The sequence below is a fragment of the Nanorana parkeri genome, unplaced genomic scaffold (assembly GCF_000935625.1).
Source record: "Nanorana parkeri isolate BGI_ZX_2015 unplaced genomic scaffold, ASM93562v1 scaffold3, whole genome shotgun sequence".
Classification (NCBI taxonomy): domain Eukaryota; kingdom Metazoa; phylum Chordata; class Amphibia; order Anura; family Dicroglossidae; genus Nanorana; species Nanorana parkeri.
The window spans coordinates 4,361,118-4,387,792 of record NW_017306271.1 but is presented as its reverse complement, the minus strand read 5'-3'; the positions used below and the strand labels follow the sequence as shown (position 1 = coordinate 4,387,792).

Here is a 26,675-nt window from a genome sequence, read left to right as displayed (position 1 = left end):
ACTGTTAGATGGTCACACTGTTCAGATGTATAGAGCCCTGACTGGCTCAGAATATTTAACAGCACCAAAAACCCTTGATATTGCTTATGTCACTCATGATGGTTAGGGAGTACTACACATGGCAAGTAATTTATCAGTGTTAGAAATGCAACAACGAAAAGCAGTAGAATATTATTAACAAATGTCAATAAAAAAAGTAGATAGCTATAAAATCAATATTAGGTTGGCATCACTGATAAGCAAACTAAACGTGAACAGTAAAATATTATAACACCTATCTTTCCTGGTGACATAGAGTCTGACTATAAAGTTATATTTATACTCCACTCAAGGAAGCAAGAAAAAAAAGAGAGGGAGCTATAATGTATCTTGTAATTCTGAAAATGATATCAGCAATCATTTGGATCTTGTCCACTAGAGTCATCCATAATCTGCTTACATAGACTACATAGGCTACTTTCTTCTCCAGTCTCTCCCACGCTGAGCAGCAAGATTTAAACCTGCAAGGTCTTGTGTTGCAGCTTACTTTTGTATGTAGAAAAAATTCTTGTCTTGAATACATCTAAAGGAAAGAACAAATACTGGGACTGCACCGTTCCAGTGTGCTGGCCCAAGGGGATTCAAATTCTTAAATAATCCCACCATGTGTGGTAAGACCCGGGTCCTCCCCAAGGGTGCTCTATTTTTAAACACCCGAGGAGCATAATCTTACCTTCCCTCGGACATTTTTTTCATAAGGTATTGATTAGAGTGGTATTTAGAATGAGACTTGTTCGAGGTCTCACCAATATTTACAGAATTATAATGTTTATATTTAGGAGGTTACCTTTGAATTGTTTGTATTAGAGTATTTCAAATTGTTTTTTTTTGTTTTATGTATATAGCCTTTGATTGAAGAAGAGAGATATGTGTGTGTGTGTATATTGTTTGTAAATGTATACATTTGATATACAGTAGGGATGTTCAGATACCAAGTACCGTAATCGGTACAAGTGCAAGTACAGATACTTTTCCAACTCCAAGACTCCTAGAGAAAAATTCAAAAGTTAGGAGGCAGCTGTCATTTTTAGGGAGCATACGAAGCTCCTGGGATTTGTGGATTCCTGTTTTAATGTACAATTTTTAGTTTTTTTATATAAATATATATCAGGGATGCACCAATACCATTTTTTTCAAGTACAAGTACTGATACTTGTCCAAGTACTCACAGATACAAGTACTGATACATTTTTGCTTAGTGTCATGTGACAGTTTTTCTAAAACAATACAGACTAATGATTTCAGGACAATGGTCGCGAGCAAGAGCTAGTTACCAGCTGCATCTGCTGTGACCCTGGTAGTTCTTGTGAAAATGTCAAGCAACAGCACTGGTATCTGAACATCCCTAATATAAAATGAACTAATGAACTGCGGTGTACTGTGTGGCTGATTTCTTTTAGTGGAAACTTTGTCTTGTCTTAAAAACATCCTAAAAAATTATTCTATTTAGCGAACTGATGCAAGGATATTCAGAAAACGTTGAGTTTCCACATACTGTGCTGTATGCATTTCTTTCACCTACAGAGAAAGAAATACATTGCAAAAACTGCATTACCAAATGAAAATAGTGCAGCCATGTATAGAGGCTTGCCCTGTGATTAATGTTTTATCGTAAAGGCAATAAACTTGATACACCTTCTGACACAACAACAAGCACCAATATAATTTATTACTGGCAATCACACTGGGATATGCAAGTGGTTGAGATCATTAGGGATACTATGCTGTGTGCAAGAAAGGAAGCAGCAGATGACACTAGTAGTAAGGAAAGATGTCACCACCAGCAGTAGAGCGGTGTCCTAAACTAAGGTCTTACCAGTGCCTTCTTGTCCATGAGGGGAGATGGGTCCGGGGTCCCAGATATAGGTGTGGTTCCAGGAGTATTCAGATCTGGGATCATATTACTGATATTATCTGGGACCTGTGCGACATCTGTGCATATTTCCTGCCACTTGGGTATTTTGGCAGTGAGCAAATCAGTACTCTGTCATGATAAATAAAAAATGGTTGACATAAAAATACTCGCCATCTCTACATAAGCAAGGCTGATTAACAAACACTGGTGCAAAACTCCAGCTCTCATCCATAGCAACCAAATCAGATGTACTGCTTCGTTTCAAGATAGATCCTGGTGCTATAGGCGAACAGACCTTAGAGAACCGACAGAAATCAGCCCCACTACTAAGTCTATTGGAAATGTTAGACTTAAAAAATTGTGGAATATGATTTTCTACAGTGAGGTAAGAAATGCAATGTACCCCCTAATTCTGAAAAGGAATTAAACATCAATATAAATATCACTTGTAAAAACTGGATCAGATCAGAGCTCTGTAGAGAAGGTGGGTACTCATGCTCCAAGAAAGGGTAGGCAGATGTAATCATTCTTATAACATTATTAATAGCATTTATATATCGCCAACTAATTTGATTTATATGGCGCCAACTAATTTGAATTATATGGCATTAACTAATTTGGCCACGCAAGGGAAGTAGAGTTCCTGTCCTTGTTGGAGCTTGCAATATAATGCCCCTACAATTATAAATACGCATAACAGGGCCAGACTAGCAGAAAGACAAATGCCCTATCAATATGCTTTTGGTTTGTGGGAAGACACCCACACAAACAGTGGTAGAACATACAAACTCCATGCAAAATATGTCCTTAGTGGCAGGACATGAGTACTGCAACACTACAAGCTTCCACCACCCCACAGTTCTTACATTCAAAGAGATATGGACCAACCATAAAATTAGGTTCTCAGTAAGTCAGGTCTAAAACTACACATAATGAGCTAGAGTTAGAGACCTAAAATAGATGACTTTATCCTTGTACTGTTTCTTGATTTTTTTTTTTTTACAGTGGGTTTACTGAATTGCATTTTAAAGAACTCCAGGCGAAAACTTTTATGATTTGCAGCGGGGCTACCACTATACTGCAAGGGATAACAGCTATTTTTTGGCCAAGGTGTTAAGAAAAAAGAGTTATACTCACCCAAAACGCTGAGCCGGCTCCCTGCTTCTCTGGTCTCTGAAGCCCGTCTCCTCTTGCAGCATTGGTATGTTTCTCAGCATCCTCATGTCTAAATACAAGGCGGAATTTATCAAAACTGGAGCAGGGAGAAACGGGAGCAGTTGCCCATGGTAACCAACCAGCTTCTCCCTTCAGTCTGTTCAGTTAAGGTTTGAAGATGAGAGAGACGCAGATTGGTTGCCGTGCACAGCTGCTCCAGATTTTGTGTGCTCCAGTTTTGATAAATTCCCCTAACTGTATATAGAACGTGATGATTTAAAGGACCTTAGACTGCTGCAGTATAGGGGGAGAAAGACTGGAAGGACCAGTCTAAGACCAAGCTGGCTCTGCGGTTCGGAGGAGTATAACTTACCACTATACCAATTAATGATCCTTTTTTGTTACTGTCATGCGACTGTTTTTCTAAAACAATGCAGACTAATGATTTTAGGACAGCAGTAGAGCACTAGGGCCTGGTTACACATGTGACCCTGTTAGTTCTGCCACTGACTCCAAGCTGTAAAGAGGACTACAAATCCCAGCAATACATTATACAACAATGCAGAATACCACCAGCTGTAGAGGACTGCAAAGCCCAGCAATACATTATATAACAATGCAGAATAATATGAAGCTAGATACTCAGTGTTGCTCACCAGGGCGGTGGGAAGGAGGAGAAGCGCGGCCGGCGCTGTAAACAGCCGCTGCGAGGTCCCCAGCAAGAGCGGGACCTTACAGTAGCCAAATGTTTTTACACGTTTAAAGCTCCGATATCGGCCGTTGTATCGGGGTATTGTTGTGAAAATGCCCAGTATCGGCGCATCCCTAAAAACGAGCAGTAAACCTTTGCAGTACCTGCAAGCCCCACTGCAAGGGTTGATAAAAGTTGTGCCTGGAGTTCTTCCTTAAACTTTTACTATTTGAAAACAATACATGCAACACAGGGCGTGCAACTTTGTCTTATACTCCAATTATATGAGAGAGGGTATTTCTATGCATTTAGAATTTGAAATCCTACCTGTATGTGATAATAATTGAGATAATTAGCAAAACTACAGTGTCGGTCCACCAGGAAGCAGAAACGTCTCTTTTCCTCCAGTAGTGCGTCTTTGCAGCCATCAACTATGAATTTCTGGATGTCATTCTGGCGGGAATTAATGGTCTCCATGTACTATGTATACAAAAGGATGGAAATACTTTATAGCTCTGCAAAATATTTTACACACTTCAAGGTAGCATACTAAGCCAGAACAGCTTTGTTCTACAAAAGCAAACATTTTCACCAAGGGCTAAGTAAAGGTAAAATAACACAGTCATTAAAAAGTATTATTATTTTAATGGCAGGAGATTTTTATACATTTTCAATTTGTTTTTAGCACACAACACAAATAATTTGTATTATATATTAATTCACCCATGTTGGGTAAATACACAAAGGAATAAATCTCATGCACGAACCAGTTTGCATTCTAGCAAGAGAAATGATAAAGGCATTAAGGAACGGAAATATGGCTGGAGAAACTGGGTTGTAGACAAAGTACTTTGAGTGAAAGAAATGGTGCGATAGAGATGTTGGTAACGCATACACATTTTTGGAAAAAAGAATTTAAAGTGTATTTAAAGTTCATCTAAACCCAAAAGCAAAAATGTAATATAATTCAGTTCACATATCTCTGTATGTGGTGGCTGCTTTAGTTTTTTTTTAAGGCTTTTTGTCCTTTATTTTCACCTGGTGATCCGACCAGTAAGTCTTTTATTTTTCACATTTCTCCAACAGGCCAACTGTCCAGCAAAAGTGGCAGATACAGGGTTGGGACAAACCATTTAACACTGATGGGGTTGCTAACAAAGGCCATATTTTATTAATATATGTTTTGTTTCCAAAATGCATGGGAATAGATTATGAATAGATACCTTTCTCCTAGGAGAATAGCACCGAGATTCCCGGGGATACGCACGTCGAATATGGAGATCTCCATTCCGATCATTAGATAGCAAGTTGAGAGAAGAAGGAAGCAAAGAGACCAAAGAGGTGAGGAGTAAAAGGGCCACAAGGGAAAGAAGCAAAGGGGAGAAAAAAAAAGGGAGTGAGCGTCCCAGTCTTCAGGGAAGCTGCGCCCAGTTAACGGTGGGTTTAGCCATTCAGCAGTGTTTCATATTCACTAGTAGAAGTAAATTCATGCCAGTAAAACCTGGTGCGCTGAAATTGCTCCTGTCGGTGTTGTAAAGACATAGTGAGGTCCCCCATATCCATAATATCATCAACCTTTTGGAGCCACAGCAAAATTGAGGGAGGCATGGATTGTTTCCAGAGAAGCAGGATACAGGATTTCCCTGCATTAAGGTGAATCAACATGGGCTTGCGATAACATCGTTTAGACATGTTATGGAGATGCAAGTACTTAGCCGGGTCAGAACCCAGATCCGAGCCAGTGACTTGGGAAAAGTACATGATGTAATTCTTGAAAACGGACAGATGATCGGGCAGGCCTAAAGAATGTGCAGCTTAGATCCCGGCCACATCACCAACACAATTGAGAAGAGCAGGGAAAGATTTTATGGAGTTTCCCTGGTGCCATCCCGAGAGCAGTTTATAGCTAGCTTCTTGGAATTTGTTGGCAATGGAAGCTTTAGGTGCGATATGAAGAATAAAGTCTCTCTGTTCGTCCGACCATGTAACACCCAGGTCCCATTGCCAATGAGAAATAAAACATGGAACAGGAAGAGACATTTTAACACTTAAGAGTGAAGGTTCCTGTTTGGTGTATAACGGAAGATTAAAGTGGACCTTTACACTCAAAAATCAAATTCTACCAATGCATCCCTCCATGTATGAAGATTAATAACATGGTCATATCATGTGTAAAATGCTGTCATTTTAAAATACTTACACTTGCAGAACATTCAGTTTGGCATAGTAATGCACACTGGGATTGCCTTGCCATCAGCAGAGTATTGCTAGGAAGTTTCATCTGTAATCCTAATGAGATCTCAGGGAAAGCATTTTCATCCCCTGAGATGATGTGCATGGTCACATGTTCTAGTCACATGTGCCAGAAATGCAGGAAGTAAATGGAGAGCTAGTAATCTGCCCTTAATAAACATGGCCACTGCCAGAAGACTGGGGAAGAAAAGAATAATAAGGTATGCATTTCTAAAGGTGTGTTTGTTGTTATTTTAAAGATATGGGTAAAGGTCCACTTTAAAGAGTCTGCATAAGAAGGCTGTGCAGTCTGACACTAAAAAGCATAACTGATACAAATGAAAGTAAAGTTGGAGAGACAGACAGACAGCCAGACACACACACTCTCTCTCTCTCTATTTATTTAAGATGGCTGCACAGATATAGCACATTGTAGGTTTATTTAGCATACACACCTCTGATTCTTTCATGTCATACTTGCCACCATTTTTGGTGCCTTGGCTTTTTCTCCTTAATTTCTTTAGGTCTGACTGCGATTTTTCAAGAGAATCAATTTTATGTCTGTGTTCTGTCTGGAATCTCTTTAGTGTGGCCTAGAAGCAAAGAACAAAATATGATCCAATATGCTGTAAACACAACCCTAGAATCCTTTTAGTCTTGTAGTCTTTGGTCCGGCAGTTTTAGTTCTTTCCTCCATCTTGTGAAAAACTAGGCGGACACGGATCTCATTGAGATGGCATCTGATCTGTATAGTTCCGATCGGGGGTGATCCATGCACGGATCCCCACCTGATCGGCCCATGTGAAAGGGGCCTTTAGTGTATTTCCACCTTTGCAGTCACATTTCAGAAACCCCCACTGTATGTTGGTTATGTGTTTCTATTTACACAGCATATCTAAATATAATTGTATAAAATATTTCTAAACTTTCAAGTTGTTTCTTTAGAGCAGGTTTATATATAGGGCTCTATAGACAGCTTCTATCGTTCAGAATAGCTCGCAATGTGCCTTGAGATCTTAAAGGAGAACTATGAGGCGAGTGAAAATCACTCATCCTCATAGTTCTAGCCGACCTGTGTCAATGAAACTGTCACAGATCGGCTCAATAGATCGGGAAGTGACCGAACACATAGCGTAGTTCGCTCACTTCTCGATCCTGTCCCTGCAGAGAGCCGTGACTGTCACGGCTCCCTGCAGGGATTCTCCCCCCCCCCTGTCCGATCCTCCAGCACTGACTGGCGGAAAGGACAGGGGAGGGGGCGGGCACAGCTGGCTCTGCCTCTAGATAGGCAGAGCCAGCTGTCACTCACGCAGCTGGGTGGATCCAGACAGTAATGTCGGGATCCGTCCCGGCTGCGGCGTCTCAGTATACCGCGAGCTGTAGCTGAGCTTTGGGTGACGGGAGGACGCTGGTTTGTGTCCTCCTGTTACCATTAGGAGAACTATGGGGAAAAGCCCTGACCCCATAGTTCTCCTTTAATCTCTTTATTAGTACCAACCAGCTTCTCCCTTGTGCAGCAATCCCAGCGTGCACATCTAGTTTACAACCGATAATGATGATCTGCTAGCACAGTACAGACAGGGTTAATTATGAAAAGTATGCTATGTGAAAGGAAAGTGTAACAAATATAAAAGTAGGCATTATCTCAATTTGGCTGCAAAGATTGAAATGTACGTCTTAGCAGAAGGCATCTCTATAGCACTTTTAAAGGGCAAGTCCACTTTCTTATCGAGAAAATGAACTTGCCCACATCACTCCACCAACTCTGCCTTCCCCCACTGTTCATACCTTGCAGCGTAAAGGGTATGAACAGTGGGAGCAGGGAAAGGTGGTGGAGTGGTGTTGGTAAGTTCATTTTCTCTATTTTTTTGAGAACGTGAACTTACCCTTTAAGCTGTTTCTTTAACGATTTCTCCAAGGAAAGCTGTAAAACCAATTTTTGGATGTAGTCCTAGCAGTTTTAATGTGGTTGCAAGACAATGCCCAGATTTAAGCAGCAGATTTAATTAGGACACCCTTCTCTCTCCCTCTTACCTGGTATACCTCACAGCATTTTCTAAATTGCCAGCTGTTATTTCAAAGTGAAATTACATAACCCCCCTCAGTGTACACAGAAACAAAAGCACAAAGTATATAAATAGCTAGAGAGACACTATGGAAGATGACAGAGGGCAGTTTACCTATATTTATATCAGTGCTACATGGAAGGGATGAAAGGCGAAGGCTATTGCTACTGAAGCTCGTATTATCAAATCCTACGACCATGTACTCACATTCATATATTTGATATCTTGATCGGTCTTCTTCTCTAGCTCTCCAATAATTTCTCGGTGGAACTTTCGAAACTGAGAAAAAATTAAATAATCACAAAATATTTTAAAATACAGTCACTAGAATGATGTGGCTGTCGAGAATATTCTGGATCTCATTCTATCAAATACTAGTGTTTTTGTCCCTTGTTTCCATTAACCTACTTATCAACTAAATAGCACCATCTACAAAATACAGTGGTGGTCAACTTACTTATACGGGCGACACATAGTATTCAGTATCCTAAAGAAAGCTTCCAGACACTGTGGGCATGCTACAAGAGATAAAAAAGAAACACAGGGCACCTTTCCTGGTGCAAATAATCCTTTTATTTCTTTGGAAAGATTAAAAGTGATAAAAACTTTTGTGAGTACCATTTATCACTTTTAATCTTTCCAAAGAAATAAAAGGATTATTTGCACCAGGAAAGGTGCCCGTTGTTTGTTTTTTATGTTTCACACAGTGTAATCCCTCATCTGTAAAGGGGCGGCCTTCCTGGAACAAAAGATTCAATTTGTTGCTGAAGGAGGTTCCTGTCTGGCGCTGGTTTGGCTTTTTGTGGAATTATCATGCTACAAGAGATGGTCAGAGACTGCAAACATGCTATAGTTGTTGGAGACTGGGGACATACAGTATTCTTGGGGACAGTCATGGATTGGAAACATGGTTACATGAGACTGCTCGCGATCAGCCCCTTTACAATGTAATGTTTCTACATTTGCTCTCCCTACAGCCTTCCTAAAAATGACTTGCGTTATAGGTTTATTGATATTTCTCTTTAGCAAAATCTCAGCAAATGTAAAACGGGCACAAACTTTGCATTATATTTCTATGGATTATATATGTTAAGGAACCTTCAGGCAAGCAGGTTAATATACACAGTTGAAATAGATTTATGTTTTGTGTTTAACCTGTTAGAGAATTGTAATCTTGTACAAATAACCCGTTCACATATTTTTTTACATAGCTCACATACTTGACACACTTCATTCCCAATTAAGCAATTGAGTTTCCTATGTCACGTTTGCCTCCAGCTTCCTTAGACACTACATCATCATCCTCACCACCTCTGCTCAGTGAGCATGGAGAAGTAATGGTATGGCATATTTAAGCACTGCTACCATATGTGGACGAAAGAGCCTAATACTGTGCATCCTCTGAAGCATGCCAAAGGGGTTTAGGGATCATTTTTTTGCATTTTCGCAGGGATCACATAGGTCCTATACCAGAGCTGTAAGAATGGCTGCATCAGGGTTAACAAATAGTTTCCTTTGCAGAGGGTTATAGAGCATGCAGCACTGGTGCCATTACTGGTGTAACTCTAAACTGATCCTCTGGTCTCCTTCTAAACGAGCGTATAAAGAAAATATGTTGTCCACTACAGGCTGTTTAAAACTAAAGTAGTAAAAAATCCTTGGTAAAAGTTGATTTTTATAAGATGTATTCTACAGATTCAAGAGTGTGTTGAAGCATTTCACACCTTTAGTTTATCCAGTAAAGGGGAATATTTTCATGTACACACAGACGGTAGCACGTTGTGAAGTCTAATACCCAGGTAAGGTAAATACTTTTGGCAACTTAGAGAAACAATGTTTTTTTCATAATGTTCCTGGAATTGAGTGGGTACGCTGCAGAACAGCACTTTAGTTTCCTCAGAATTTTATTATAGTCCCAAAACGTTTCAAAAGTTTGTCATTAGCTGGAAAAGTGTCAGAGGGTTGAGCATTTGTAACTGTTAGCAGCATGTTGCTTGCCTTGTATTTTCTACGTCCCTAGAGATATAATTTCTAAACAATTCAGCCAGAAGTTCTATTGGAAGCACATATAAAGTAGGGAAAAAGAGCATCCTTGTCTGGTTCTTCTGTGAATGCATACTGGTTGGCATACCGAGCTTTTTCAGATGTTGTCACAGCTTTGTTCTACTGGCATACATCTTAACTGGTGATTACAGATCAAAATAAGGGTGTATTTATTCAATCTGTTTGATAGAATGGGTGTAAATATTTTTATGTTTAGAAGTAGGGATGCACCGATACCAATACTAGTATCGGTGCCGATGCCTAGTATTTGGGTGCGTACTCGTACTTGCCCAAATGACCCATGAAACATTAATGATTTGGGTGCGTACTAGTACTTGTCCAAATGCTCCGATGCCTAGCCCGATACTTGAGCTTCCGGTATCACGAAGCCAGGCAGCGAGTCATTACACGCCCCAGCTTTCTGATTGGCCAGAAAGCTGGCTTCATGCTTCCTTGTCACCTGGTGAGGAGGGAGCATGGAGACGGCTTCCATGCTAATCAGGAAGCCAGGTGGCGAGTCATTACACGCCGCCTGGCTTCCTTAATGACACTTCCGGTATCGGTATTGGCGAGTACCGGAAAAGAATATCGGTACTTGATACTGAAAAACTGGTATCGTGCATCCCTATTTAGAAGAGAGATAGGCAAGTAATCATAAATGTTTCATCTGTCTTTGCTAGGTTTTAGAATAGCGGATAAGGGACTGAGTTAACTCAAGTGAAGCTGGGTTACCCTTCAGGAATAATTTTTTGTCTACTAAAGATATGTAAAATGCCCAATCGTTGTTAGGGATGAGAGTTTTTGAAATAGTAAATACATACCTACTTCCTCTTCTGAGATATCTTGATTAAGAGCTAATTGGGGCTCATGAGTCAGTATGGGCAGGGAAAGTTTATGGAGGAAGTCAGCCAAGCTGTTACAAGCAACTGTCATCAAGGTGGAGTAGTGCCTTGTGTAATATTGTTGAACTGCCTTGTAGACTGTATTTGGTTTGGAGGATTAGTGCCCTGAGGGTGACTGAATTTTTATAGATACTAAGCTTATTACCTTGTACATCTACCACCATCAACAGATTTGCATCAGTATCTGCTAATTAGTGACACCATAGTTAAAAAAACATGTAAAATACACTCCAGAAATGGTGTGCAGTATCTTAAATAAGCTCAGGTTTCAATACGTCCACTACCTTTGCTGGCCAAATTCCTAAAACTGCTAGAACTGATGTTAGTTCCACCTTAAAAATGTTGGCAAAATCAGACTCCTTGTAGGCCTTCTCTAGTTAGGCTCCATCAGGATTCGAGTCAGAAGAAGAGGCAGGCACTATGCCAGCACATTATTGTGTAGGATGCTAAAGAGGCCTGCTAGCGGCCACCAGGCTGTTCATGCTGTCTTTTCTCTTCCTTCTACTCATCTCTGTTGTCAGCATGTGTTTAATGCCTTAGGTGGCATCAGGAGTGGAACTTAAATTCCAATGTGCCCAGACTATACACATTCTAAGCAAGCAGTAAATGCTCCTTAAACAAGCCCTTACTGACCTCTGTAGCTATGGGCATTGTGGAGAAACTAATCTTCAACAGGCGTATTGTAATCTCAGCTCCCACACCCTTATTTTATATGGAAGCAGAAAAGTGCAGCCTGTCAGCCTTCTGTTGTAAACAAACAGGAAGTTCTGTAGGTTGTTAGAAACGGACCACTATTCTGATATTTGAGGATCAATTACTTTATAGTGCATGCAGCTAGAGAGATTAGTAAAGGATTGTTTTTAAAGTAGTTTTACTGTTTGATTGTTGATTGTCTGGGCACAGGTGCACTTTAAGCATGCGCATAGATCTGTGCTGCACATGCACTGCCCTATTTATTCACTTTTTGAAAGGGAACTTTAAAATACAGATATAAGGCCAGAAAAGCTTCAGAAACTGGGAAAATTACAGCAAATCCTCCCCAATGACAAGTCTGCATCTGTTTAAAATGAGTATGTTTTTCTGTTTTAAATGAGAGATTATACACATTTGTTTAATAAATGGAATGTACATGCTGTACACCAGAAAATTACGAGTTATTAAAGTTGAGAAAGCTGGCTGCTTAGGAAATTTATCAAGGAACACTTCAGCATAAGAGCAGTGATAGGACATGGTCTTCTCAGACTAGCAGGAGCTGTGTGTGTTGGTGATAAAGGGTTCATTTTGTTTACAGGTGCCCAACTTCACTAGTTACCCAAAACCCCAGCAATAAAGAGTAATTAAAATGTGCCTATGTCACTTCCTGTGCAACCTGTTTCTGCTTATGTCACTTCCTGTGCGATCCATTGCCATGACATTAAGGACAGTAACTGTATGTCTAAAGACTGTGGCTTGCTACATGCTGATGCATTCTTTGTTGGTATGCTTTCATCTTTCAATAGTCGTAGTCACAATTCTCAGTTACATAGTTTTTGAGGTTGAATAAAGACACAGGTCCATCAAGTCCAACCTATTGCGTGTATGTATGTGAAACTGCAGGTGTTTGCGTGTGTATGAGTGCATGTGTGATCTTGTTCTTAAGTATACCTGTACCCCTGTATGTTATGGTCTCTAAGGAAATTGTCCAAAAGCTTTTTGAATGATTCAACACTCTTAGCTGAAATCACTGCATGTGGCAGGGAGTTTCAGACCCTAACCGCCCTAACTGAGAAGAAGCCCCTTCGCCCCTTGTGCTGAAATTTTTTCTCCACCAATTTTAGGAGGTGGTCTCTAGTCTTTGTTATGGGGTTAACCGTAAAGAGTTTGTTGCTGATGTTACTATCACCATTGAACATCTTGTACATGAAAATCGTGTCCCCCCTTAATCTCATTACTTCCAGCATGAACATATTTAAATCTAGTTGCCTTGTCTCATAGCTTTGGTCCTCCATCCCCTTAGTTTGGTTGCCCTCCTCTGGACTCTTTCCAGCTCAAGAACATTTCTGTGGATTGGTGACCAAAACTGGACTGCATACTCTAGATGAGGTCGACTCAGTGATCTGTAAAGTGGCACAATTATAGACTTGTCTCTACAGTACATCCCCTTCTTAATACAGGACAGGACTCTACTTGCTTTGTTTACAGCAGCCTGGCACTGCAAGCTATCATTCAATCTGTGGTCTACAATGACCCCCAAATCTTTTTCCATTTCTGACTTCCCTAGTGGCGTTCCCATTATTGTGTAGTCCACTTTCCCAGTTGTTGTTATGGCTTATGTTGTGTCCGATTGAATAGTATATTAATACTATGAAACATAACTACAGTTTTATAAAGTTATTTGATATCACTGTAAACTTGAACTCATTATGAGTTGGTGATTGCTCTGGTTTACGGTTACCTCTTTTATGTAAATGTCTACATGTTTTTATCTTGTCACTGCTGGTAAAGATGTAATTTATTATGGAGGTGGGATATTTAATGTTGGTGTGTTTTTGGAAGTTGCCTTGATAAAGGTGGGCTTTGACCCACCAAAACATCAGTGAATAAAGCCTCTTGAATGACACTTGCTCCTTTAAAAGCCCGTGAGTGTTCTTCTCAATGAATATATTCATATATACTACAGAGAATGCACCAATACCAGTATCAGTGCCAATACTGAGCAATTGCACGAGCACTTGTACTAATTCTCCGATACTGGCGCTTTAATTATGCAAATTAAGCGGCTGCTTTTGGCCCTGCTCTTGTTGGGGACCTCACGGCATCCTTCTTGGGATTGACGCGGTGCCTTTGTTTACAGCGGCCTGCACATCACCCCCTCCTGATACCCTCTGCACGTCTCCCCCTCCTGAGATACTCCGCCTGGAGAAATCAGGCCGGCACCCCGGTGCAGAGCGGCAGCACAGAGTGCACAATGTACAGGTGTGGCACAGCAAAACTGCAACTGAACTCCACATCTACTTTAGAAATATTGCCTGCTGTTTCTGTCCTGTGCTTTATTCTGCATTGCTGTATAAAGTATTGCTGGGATTTGTATAGAAATACTGTTAGCCTGTCAGGATATTCAATGTGACGGTTATTTTTTTAAAGTGTTTTCTGGATCAGAAAATTGAATATTTGCCTCCAGGCCATCAATGTCCTATTGAAGCTGTTTTATAAAAATACTACAACAATATTGATATTAGAAAGGTACATACATTTTCTTCAAAGCTTTCATTTAGCTTTTTGTGCACAGAGGAGATCTCCTGCAGGACCAAACCTGTGAATAGAACACAAAAAACATGAGCTACTCCTGAAATGAAATCAATAGAACTAATTGCTTTTATCAGGCAAAGTACACAGAATAACCATTATATCACACACACAATTCTTTTGAATGTCCTGCCTATCCTCCCTGGGAAATTCTGCATAGGTCATATTTCAGTAAGATCTACTGCTATCTGTAATTATTGTAAATGGCCAGTCAATATCTGCAGTATGTCAAGTGTGAGGTGCGCAGCAAATGTATAATTGAATAACTTTTTAGGAGTGATAACTCTATGGAGCTGGTGCAATCCACAATCACCACATGTATTCAGTTCACTCTATATTCCATATGTGACATGAATACAAGTAAGGAGGTCAGCCTCATGATACATAACATATTTGGACAGCAGTGGGGCTGTACATGACTCTTAAGTATGTCCAGAGAAACCGTTTTTTTTTTAGTTTTGGATGGAGTGATTAACGATTAGAAGGTCTGTTGGGTTTTTACTGCTATGCAGGGTGCCGTTAGAGAGAGATTTCCCCTCACTTACTGTCCTTAGGACAATGATTTTACCAAACGGAAGGTTTTAAAGACACAATACAAGTGGAACAAATAAAAAAAGATAATGTTGTAACATTAACAATATACATGCAACTTTAGACAATGCTATCACCAACATGCTAATTTATAAAAGAGCAACAAAACATTGACTTGTAACTAAATATGTTTATTCAGCAGTTTGTTGTTGTAAGAGAATTATGGGAGAAGGAAGGAGAAACAAATAGACAGAAGGAATAAATATAGGTGGGAATAAGTATAAGCCCTGTTAGTCATTAACTGCACAACTACATACACTTTGAACTTATAAACTGAAGGAGATCAGCAATGCCAACATGCAACATAGAATGAAAAAAAAAAGGTGAACATGATGAACACAATATTTAATCAATTAAAAATGGAAATATTTCATGACAGTGCTTAAAAAAATCTAAATGACATTTAGACAAGATTTGCGTGAATTAAAAAAAAAAATCTTATGTAATTAATGCTTTCTGGAAAGCCCATATGTGTTGTCTCTTCTTCAGTACTTACCTCTCTTGCTTCCCACACCGTTCAATGCTACACTGTTGCAGAAAACTGGTCCTTTGAAGTCTGCTGGAAAACCAACACTTCTGGAAGTGATAAACTCTGTGGTTCTCTGTAGTGATGTGAGGTCAGAGAGAACTAGTGAGAGCTGTAGTGGGCCAAGACAATTGACACTACAAAAAGCATTGGTTCACCAGCAGACTTTGGCACACCAGTTCTCTTCAGAGGAGCAGCATTTTGGCTTGTACACATGCTCTGGTGTAGTGCGGAAAAATGCAGACATGCTGCTTGTTTTCCTGCACCTCTCTGCTCCGTTCTGGTGTAAACTGGGCATTAATCAGATTCATCAAAACACCAGTCACCGCACATGGTGCAAATGAGCCCTTATTGAGCCCTTTTACATGGGCATTGCAATTAGGTCTGCTTGTCAGTTTTTCAGGCAGATCTGATCAGAAGCCCACTGTTAGTCTATTGGGAGCTGAATCTAAACGGACATGTGTTCATTTACATCTGATTACTGGACTCCAGATAGACCAACATGGGTCCAGTAATTTCAGCTTTTTACTCCATAGCAAGATGGAGGAAAAAACTGGACGGACATAGATGTCACAACAGTGACATCTGTACCAAACTGCTCCGATCAGCAGGGGATCTCTGCACAGATCCCCTGCTGATGGGAACTGGAGGTGCCCGCGTGAAAGGGGCCTTAGAGGAGTGGGAAGAAGGATAAGTATGTGGCCTCTATTTTAAAAGGTATGCGCTTACTTGAAAACATTTGTTTACATGGCACAGTCTCTTTAAGAACAGTAACTGCCCAGAATTATATATAGGAACTTGATACCAAATTACCAATAGTGTACAAGGCAAGTCAATGATTAGAACATACATCCAACATTTTGACACTGTTCTACCATTTCTCTGCAAGCTACTCTGTGCTTAGGCCATTTTCACCATAGGTTACATAGGTATGCGTGATAAAAGAAAGGGAGGCAACTATTTCACAGTTTCTAACAACAGAACAGTTTGGATATCCAAGCATAAGTGATTAAGCAGTTTGTTCCAGTTTCTGATGCTGGGTGGGCTGTTAATATACAGATTAGATGATTTTCTTAAGCATGTAACCAAAATATACGTTATTTTGTACCTGGCTAGCTTTAAGATCATAAGGGAGTGGGCTGCTGTGTCTGCCTACCCCCACGCACAACTATGAAATGCTCCTTTCGGCATTCAGCACAATGTTCACAGTGTTAATTTTCCCCCTGCATAAGGGTTCTTATTCTTTGGAAACTTTGTTTGGGTTTTGTGGCCAGATTTGATAAAAAATGTGGTTACAGACTTTTTACTTATTAGCCTGTTAGCAAGGATAACAAATCGACTCTAGACTGCTCTATAATAATTTGCATACCATCATCATCAGACAGTATGCCATTTTTGTTTAATTGTATTTGTTCTTTTAGGTCACATGATGAAAGGGAAAGATATGACCTTGCTGTGCTAAATGATCAGGAAGTGAATCTGCTCATACTTGTTCAGCTGCTTCTAGGTTTGTTTACCCTATTACGGTATGTATTTTTCCATCACAATTCAATGGAAGATGAATATTTAAGAGGATCCTGCCATGTGTACAGCTCTACGCTGCCACAATATGACATCAAATGTTTGCCAAGACTAGTGCAGCTATTTACTAGGTGGAGTACATTTTTTTAAAATAAAAGCCTAAGTTATATACACCGCCTTTCTAAGCATGCATGCAAGGCAGCATGGGTGCTTGTTGCAGCTCTGGAGTCCCACAACACCGCTGCCTATATAGAGCAGGTATACTCTCCATGAGTTTGCCTGGGTTGCCTATTAGATCTATTAAAAATGTAAAACCTGTCAGAGATTGATTAAAGCATATGTAGTTAATTAAAATTAAAGGAGAATTATGAGGCAAGTGATTTTCACTCAGCCTCATAATCTGAGCCGACCTGTGACAATGAAACTGTCACAGGTCGACTCAGTAGATCGGGAAGTGAGCGAACACATAGCGGCGCTCGCTCACTTCTCGATCTATCGCTGCAGAGAGCGGTGACTGTCACTCACGGCTCCCTGAAGGGATCCCCCTCCCCTGTCCGATCCTCCAGCGCTGACTGGCGGAACAGATGGGGGAGGGGGCGGGTACAGCTGGCTCTGCCTTTAGATAGGCAGAGCCAGCTATCACTCACGCAGCTGGGTGGATACAGACAGCATTGTCGGGATCCGTTCCGGCTGCGGCGTCTCAGTATACTGCTCGCGGTATACTGAGCTTTGGGTGACGGGAGGACGCTAGCTTGTATCCTCCAGTTACCCTTAGAACTATGGGGAAAAACCCTGACCCCATAGTTCTCCTTTAAATATAAAAATGATGGGGGTTATTCACAAAAGGGTGAAGATTTTAGAGTAGGCAATAGAAGTGAACAGGCCAACAAAGCTGAACTGGAACGTGAGCTGAATTGGAGAATGTTTCCAAATCAGCTATGTTGTCCTAGATTATCACTTCTCCTACCTACCTCCAAACTCTTCACCCTGTTGTGAATAACCCTGTATATTACAGTACAGGCAATCCAAAACATACATGTGACTTCATGTCCAGTAATGCCATAGAGGTATGCTACAGTCACCTTCTACTCTGTAATATGGCTGCTAACAAAAAAAGAAAATACGATGTAGTAAACCTAAATAACAAATACCTCAGGGCCGTACATGCGTTGAAACCTTTACATATACATCTCTCTCTGCACATTATAAGCAGTACTATAATATTAAGTATATTGTTTGTATTAGCCATAGTATTTCTGTAAAACAAGACCTATATAATGTAATACTCACTATTAAAATGACTAATCTAAACCGTATTAAGAATAATCAGATAGTGTTAGGCTGGCTTCACAGATAAAATGAGCCTTTCACTGTGTGCTACCCCAATGCACAAGTACAGTAGCGGTCATGGCACCTGCAGTATAGCACACAACACACATACAGTCATGACCAGAAATATTGGCACCCCTGCATTTCTGTCAGATAATGCACGACTTTGCGCAGAAAATTGTTACAATTACAAATGTTTAGACATTCTCATGTGTATTTCTTTTGTTTGTATTGATGACACAAAAAAGTGGATAAAAAAAAAGCCAATTCTGAGACATTCCACGCAAAACTGCAAAAATGGACCAGACAAATTATTGGCACCCTAAATTAATATTTGGTAGCACAGCCCATGGAAAAAATATCTGAAATCAATTGTTTCCTGTAAGCATCGATGAGTTTGCTACACCTCTCTACAAGAATTTTGGACCACTCTTCTTTCACCAACTGCTCCAGGTCTCTCAGATTGGAAGGGTTCCTTTTCCCAACTGCTGATTAGAGATCTCTACACAGGTGCTCTATGGGATTCAGATCTGCACTCATTGCTGGCCAGTCCAATTCGCTCCAGTGCTTTGTCTGAAACCATTTCTGGGTGCTTTTTGATGTGTGCTTTGGGTCATTGTCCTGCTGAAAGACCCATGACCTTTGACGGTGAGCCAACTTTCTGACACTGGGCCCTACACTGTACCCCAGAATTCTTTGGTAGTCTTCAGATTTCATAATGCCATGCACACAGTCAAGACATCCAGTGCCTGAAGGAGCAAAGCAACCCCAAAACATCAGTGAACCTCCACCATGTTTGACTTTACAGACTGTATTTTATTTTCTTTAACGACCTGATTTCTTTTTCTGAAAACAGTAGAATGATGGGCTTCACCAAAAAGCTGTCATTTTGTTTTGTCAAAAAGCTGTTAATTTTGTGCCATACCAATACAAAACAAAAGAAAAACATGAAAATGCCTAAACATTTGTAATTGCAACAATTTTCTGTGCGAAGAAGTGGTGCATTACCTGAAATGCAGGGGTGCTAATATTTTTGCCCATGACTGTATAATGCGCTATGCTGCAAGTGTGTTTTTGAGCATTAGGGTGAGCTGCCAGCCCATTCAAAATGAATAGGCTGCCATAATGCATGAATTGCAGTTTGAATGGCAACCCAATGTGCCTAGACATTATTGATATACAGGATTTATATAGTGCCAATAGTTTGCACAGCACGTTTTAGCACACTGCAACACATAAGCTGTGTGTTATGGTGTGCTGCATTGCAAAAAAAAAAAAATGCTGCATGTTCACTAAATGTTTGTTGTGTGTTGGCATTCAGAATGAACTGCCTCAATACACGTTAATGCAGGTGCCTTACCGCAATGCACTGGTGTAAACAGGCCATAAGGGCCCCTTCCCACCCAATGCTTTGGGGCTTTGCTGGATGTTTTTTTCATCACAGCTGCAACGCAAGACAAGGTGGCTGCTAGTGTGAATTGGCCCTTAGGGTTCATATATACAAGCTTGCAAAGTCACAAACAACTAGCCCTAGGTCTTTTGACAATGTTACCCTCTTTTTTTGGGAACCGTAATAATGATAACTATGTATTTTGTCTCAGTTCTATCTTGGGTATTGATAAACTTGCAGTTGAATGCCTTTCCAGCAATCCCATAAAAGCATGTTAAATGTTAGAGTCTCTGTGAACGGTTTTTCTCGTTCTGTATCAATATGTCACGAGGGCTGCAGCCTATGGGACCGCAATGGAAATACCCTGTTTGGGGACAGAAACAAAAACCTGTAGTGACTATTCCTCACTTTACTCAAAAGCGTTTCATCATTGCATATCTCCCTGACGGAGAGACTTTGCCTTCACTTCCTGGTCCTTTGTAACAGACACATAATACCACACAATCCTGGCAAGTCTTTGTGACTCTGCCCAAAACAAAAGAAAAAGTTATTACTGGAATATCACTTTAAAACTGGAATAGTGTATACATTGTCCACAGGGCATCCAAGTACCAGGTTTCCATCCACTGTTTGGTATAACCAATCATAATTAAAGTACGCTTAAAAACGACAGTCTGAGTGTCCCATTTATCTAACAAGAATTCATAGTGTCCGTTCAATCCTGGTCATTGTTCTCCTGCCAATAAACAATGGCTGAGACCCAATAACTGGAAAGACAATGCCTCAAGATGCAACCTGAGTATTTCTGCCCTCATGTCAACCCAGTTATCGTCTACATCCAGCTATGCTGCTTCTTAAGAACACAGTCTATGTGATCACCTAAACTCTAGTTAAGAAAACTGAGAGCCTTGAATTGTCTGGATGTCCATAGAAAATCACCAAAAAGTGAATATCTGCTGAAGGAACAATTGTGTGCGGAGTAGCTGATGTTACAATACAGAGTGTAGAACACTTCAGTACCGGGGAAGCTTCATGTTTATTAAATGTACATATGTCCCTTGGTAATAAACATCCAGCTTCTAGAGTAACCTACAGACTATAATCAGATTAAGCAGTCAGAAAGGGAATTAAAATCTTTGATCAGATTAACATTTTGAGCAGGGTGTAAAATGTTCCACTGCCTGCCATCCACCTACTTACATACAGGGCATGAAAGGACTTCTACATGACTTTGTTAACCCTTCAAGACGTCAGTATTCTAGCATTAAAGACTCCCTAATGCCAACACAAAATATTTTTAGTTAGAGATTGAGCGGTTTCACATTCTAGTCTAGCCCCCCAGCAGCCAGTTATATTTAAACTGTCTAACTATTGGAGGTGACAAAATGAAAACATCTTATTGGCTGCAGTGTTCAGCAACACTCACTATTCATTATGCTGTAAATGTATGATGTGTAGTATTTTGTTCCTCATCTAAATTAAGTTTGACCTATGTATTTAATCTCACTCCAAAGCTTGTATTATATAGATTGTTAATCATCATTACTGTACTTCAATCCTGCATTCTCGGTACATACACAGCATTCTAGCTATTACAGTCTATTGAGAAAGCTGGCAGGCAGATGGTGCCCAGTGTGACTGGCTGGAAATGCGATACAGTGCAGGCCTTGAGTCAATATTTGCTAATTGGTGCAACATTAACAGTATTTTGTGTTCTCAATAGGTCATAGGAACAGGTAACAATGAGTACAATGTGCAGATGATAGACTATAAACTAAGTGGGTGTTGTGGAAAAGAAACTGGGATTAGCTCTATTCATTGGTGGGTCGTCCTCCAACTGTACAATTTAGAAAGATTTCAGAGAGTTGACATGTCTGCCATTTTCACACAAGCTCATACATTTATGAAGGGATGTTCAGAAACCAGTGCCGTTACGTGGCATTTTTATGAGAACTGCCAGGGTCGCAGCAGCTGCAGCTGCGACCTGGCTCTGGCTCTCCACCACTCTCCTGAAATCATTAGTCTGTATTGTTTTACAAAAACTGTCACATGACAATAAACACAAATGTATCAGTACTTGTATCTGTGAGTACTTGGGCAAGTATTGGTGGTTGGTCTGGTAAAAAATTGTATTAATGCATCCCTTATATAGAATTCTATGTATAAAGATATCTATCAAACAAATCCCAGGAGCTCAGTATGCTCCTTAAAAATGACAGCTGCCTCCTAACAGAGTTTTTCTCTAGTCTAGTCTTGGAGTTGGAAAAGTATCAGTACTTGTACTAAGTGCAATTCTTGGTATCTGAACATCCCTAAATATAAGCTATTACTATGTTTTTGGGTTGAAAGAGTTTAGCAGAGCACTCACAGAATCACCATACCTTCAAGTACAACACCTCATAAAAATATTGACTGCGTGGAGGAGGGAGTGTAGCTTCAAGGGACACTAGGGCAGATTTGGAATCTTGTATGAGTAGCTGGTGGATGCTTTTAATGTTGCACAGCTGGTAGTAAGCCCATGGAAAGGTGTCCAGGCTGTTGTAAATCTGTAAACCAGTCTTTTTTTTCTAGGTGGGGGGGATTTTCTTGTATAAAAAACTGAAGAGAAAAATCCTTATGAAATTACATTTGTAGTTTGCCAAAATACATGTTGGAAACACAGCAAACATATGGACAAAGGTTCTCTGGTCTCCTGTGACCAAAACTAACCTTTTTGGCCGTCGCTCAAAACACTGATTGAAGATAAGCCAATGCTGCTCATCACCCTGAAAACACCATCCCACAGTGACGCAAGATGGTGGTAGAATCATATTGTAGGGACGTTTTTAATCACCAGGGATGAAGTTAAAGAGGACCTTTACCCATATCTTTAAAATAACAACAAACACAGCTTTAGAAATGTTTAGTAATGCCAATCTACAAACACAAACTTCTAGATAATTGCCGGTGTTCTGTCAAGGTGGGCAACTCGTTGAGATCTCCAACTCGTGACGTCACGCCTATTGTAGATTTAGACGAGATGGCACAAGTGCACGTGTGCTAGCCGTCAGTTTTCGCAATCCTCGTTGACTTCACTTCCCTAAGTGCGCCTGTGTCGCTTCAAAATTGTCATCGAGTTCCCCAACTCCCGTTGGTGCTTGTGGCAGCGGGTGCCCTCACAGGCGCACTGCCGCAGATTGTACAGCTTGATACTTCTCTTGGGTGGCTGCGCAGGTGCACTGATGGGAGTTGGAGAATTCGATAGAACACCGGCTTTGAATTCTTTGCATACCTTATTTCTCTTTTCTTTCCCAGTCTTCTGGCAGTGGCCATGTTTACCTAGGGCAGGTTACTAGATCTCCCTTTACTTCCTGGAACATGTGATTAGGATATGTGACAATGAACATCATCTCAGGGGAGGAAAATGCCTTTCCCTGAGATCTCAATGAATTACAGATGAGATTTCCCAGCAATGCTCTGCTGATGTAACCTTCCCAAGATGCAATGCTTTGGCACATTACATCATTTTGCCAGAACTGGACCAGGAAGTAGACAAACTCTATTTGTAAGTAAATGAAAAACAAGTTTGTTTAACTAATGAATGCAAGATGATTTTAAATCAGCATGCAGAGCTGCATGCTGCTGTGATTTTAGGTAAAAGGGGGTAAAGGTCCACTTTAAAGACAGGGAAAGTTGAAAAGAACACTTGGTTTAAACCACATCACTGTCTTAGGTGTCTTGAACACTGAAACAAGAGCCTGAGAGTCATAGAAAAACCGTGTCAAAGCCTAGACTTCAATCCAGCTGAGAATCTTTGATGAAACTTGGAAATTGCTGTTCCGCAATGGTTCCTTTCCAAGAGCTACAGCAACTTTGCCAGGAGGAACTAGATGTAAATATTGGAGGAACTAGATGTGAAAGGCTGGTAGAAATTTACCACAAAAAACTTGCATCTGTAATGGCATGGCATGGAAAGGTTGATCTACTAAGAACTGATGAGTTGGTGAATATCTAGGCTGCCAACAGAAGTCTTTTTCTAATAACTTCTGTGTCACAACACATTTAACATTTTGAGCAGGGTGTAAAATGTTCCACTGCCTGCCATCCACCTACTTACATACAGGGCATGAAAGGACTTCTACATGACTTTGTTAACCCTTCAAGACGTCAGTATTCTAGCATTAAAGACTCCCTAATGCCAACACAAAATATTTTTAGTTAGAGATTGAGCGGTTTCACATTCTAGTCTAGCCCCCCAGCAGCCAGTTATATTTAAACTGTCTAACTATTGGAGGTGACAAAATGAAAACATCTTATTGGCTGCAGTGTTCAGCAACACTCACTATTCATTATGCTGTAAATGTATGATGTGTAGTATTTTGTTCCTCATCTAAATTAAGTTTGACCTATGTATTTAATCTCACTCCAAAGCTTGTATTATATAGATTGTTAATCATCATTACTGTACTTCAATCCTGCATTCTCGGTACATACACAGCATTCTAGCTATTACAGTCTATTGAGAAAGCTGGCAGGCAGATGGTGCCCAGTGTGACTGGCTGGAAATGCGATACAGTGCAGGCCTTGAGTCAATATTTGCTAATTGGTGCAACATTAACAGTATTTTGTGTTCTCAATAGGTCATAGGAACAGGTAACAATGAGTACAATGTGCAGATGATAGACTATAAACTAAGTGGGTGTTGTGGAAAAGAAACTGGGATTAGCTCTATTCATTGGTGGGTCGTCCTCCAACTGTACAATTTAGAAAGATTTCAGAGAGTTGACATGTCTGCCATTTTCACACAAGCTCATACATTTATGAAGGGATGTTCAGAAACCAGTGCCGTTACGTGGCATTTTTATGAGAACTGCCAGGGTCGCAGCAGCTGCAGCTGCGACCTGGCTCTGGCTCTCCACCACTCTCCTGAAATCATTAGTCTGTATTGTTTTACAAAAACTGTCACATGACAATAAACACAAATGTATCAGTACTTGTATCTGTGAGTACTTGGGCAAGTATTGGTGGTTGGTCTGGTAAAAAATTGTATTAATGCATCCCTTATATAGAATTCTATGTATAAAGATATCTATCAAACAAATCCCAGGAGCTCAGTATGCTCCTTAAAAATGACAGCTGCCTCCTAACAGAGTTTTTCTCTAGTCTAGTCTTGGAGTTGGAAAAGTATCAGTACTTGTACTAAGTGCAATTCTTGGTATCTGAACATCCCTAAATATAAGCTATTACTATGTTTTTGGGTTGAAAGAGTTTAGCAGAGCACTCACAGAATCACCATACCTTCAAGTACAACACCTCATAAAAATATTGACTGCGTGGAGGAGGGAGTGTAGCTTCAAGGGACACTAGGGCAGATTTGGAATCTTGTATGAGTAGCTGGTGGATGCTTTTAATGTTGCACAGCTGGTAGTAAGCCCATGGAAAGGTGTCCAGGCTGTTGTAAATCTGTAAACCAGTCTTTTTTTTCTAGGTGGGGGGGATTTTCTTGTATAAAAAACTGAAGAGAAAAATCCTTATGAAATTACATTTGTAGTTTGCCAAAATACATGTTGGAAACACAGCAAACATATGGACAAAGGTTCTCTGGTCTCCTGTGACCAAAACTAACCTTTTTGGCCGTCGCTCAAAACACTGATTGAAGATAAGCCAATGCTGCTCATCACCCTGAAAACACCATCCCACAGTGACGCAAGATGGTGGTAGAATCATATTGTAGGGACGTTTTTAATCACCAGGGATGAAGTTAAAGAGGACCTTTACCCATATCTTTAAAATAACAACAAACACAGCTTTAGAAATGTTTAGTAATGCCAATCTACAAACACAAACTTCTAGATAATTGCCGGTGTTCTGTCAAGGTGGGCAACTCGTTGAGATCTCCAACTCGTGACGTCACGCCTATTGTAGATTTAGACGAGATGGCACAAGTGCACGTGTGCTAGCCGTCAGTTTTCGCAATCCTCGTTGACTTCACTTCCCTAAGTGCGCCTGTGTCGCTTCAAAATTGTCATCGAGTTCCCCAACTCCCGTTGGTGCTTGTGGCAGCGGGTGCCCTCACAGGCGCACTGCCGCAGATTGTACAGCTTGATACTTCTCTTGGGTGGCTGCGCAGGTGCACTGATGGGAGTTGGAGAATTCGATAGAACACCGGCTTTGAATTCTTTGCATACCTTATTTCTCTTTTCTTTCCCAGTCTTCTGGCAGTGGCCATGTTTACCTAGGGCAGGTTACTAGATCTCCCTTTACTTCCTGGAACATGTGATTAGGATATGTGACAATGAACATCATCTCAGGGGAGGAAAATGCCTTTCCCTGAGATCTCAATGAATTACAGATGAGATTTCCCAGCAATGCTCTGCTGATGTAACCTTCCCAAGATGCAATGCTTTGGCACATTACATCATTTTGCCAGAACTGGACCAGGAAGTAGACAAACTCTATTTGTAAGTAAATGAAAAACAAGTTTGTTTAACTAATGAATGCAAGATGATTTTAAATCAGCATGCAGAGCTGCATGCTGCTGTGATTTTAGGTAAAAGGGGGTAAAGGTCCACTTTAAAGACAGGGAAAGTTGAAAAGAACACTTGGTTTAAACCACATCACTGTCTTAGGTGTCTTGAACACTGAAACAAGAGCCTGAGAGTCATAGAAAAACCGTGTCAAAGCCTAGACTTCAATCCAGCTGAGAATCTTTGATGAAACTTGGAAATTGCTGTTCCGCAATGGTTCCTTTCCAAGAGCTACAGCAACTTTGCCAGGAGGAACTAGATGTAAATATTGGAGGAACTAGATGTGAAAGGCTGGTAGAAATTTACCACAAAAAACTTGCATCTGTAATGGCATGGCATTGAAAGGTTGATCTACTAAGAACTGATGAGTTGGTGAATATCTAGGCTGCCAACAGAAGTCTTTTTCTAATAACTTCTGTGTCACAACACAAAATATTTTGACCCTTTAAATTGCAAGAGCAATGGTAAATAAAATTGAATTCCAGGTTTGTAACGCTACAAAAAATTCAAAGGGTTAATATAAATGTATAATATAAATTATATG

General features: G+C 40.4%; 1 protein-coding gene across 1 annotated transcript in view; it reads right to left on the bottom strand.

The window, feature by feature from the left end:
- The window catches only part of BAIAP2L1 (BAI1 associated protein 2 like 1), a 112,297-nt gene that overhangs the window by 13,404 nt on the left and 72,218 nt on the right, over positions 1-26,675 (bottom strand). Inside the window, exons 4-8 of the mRNA XM_018572145.1 lie at positions 14,214-14,275; positions 8,246-8,317; positions 6,428-6,565; positions 4,068-4,220; positions 1,856-2,023 (exon numbers count right to left, since the gene is read on the bottom strand). Coding sequence (XP_018427647.1) covers positions 1,856-2,023; positions 4,068-4,220; positions 6,428-6,565; positions 8,246-8,317; positions 14,214-14,275 — 593 coding nt within the window. The remainder of the gene's footprint in view (positions 1-1,855; positions 2,024-4,067; positions 4,221-6,427; positions 6,566-8,245; positions 8,318-14,213; positions 14,276-26,675) is intronic.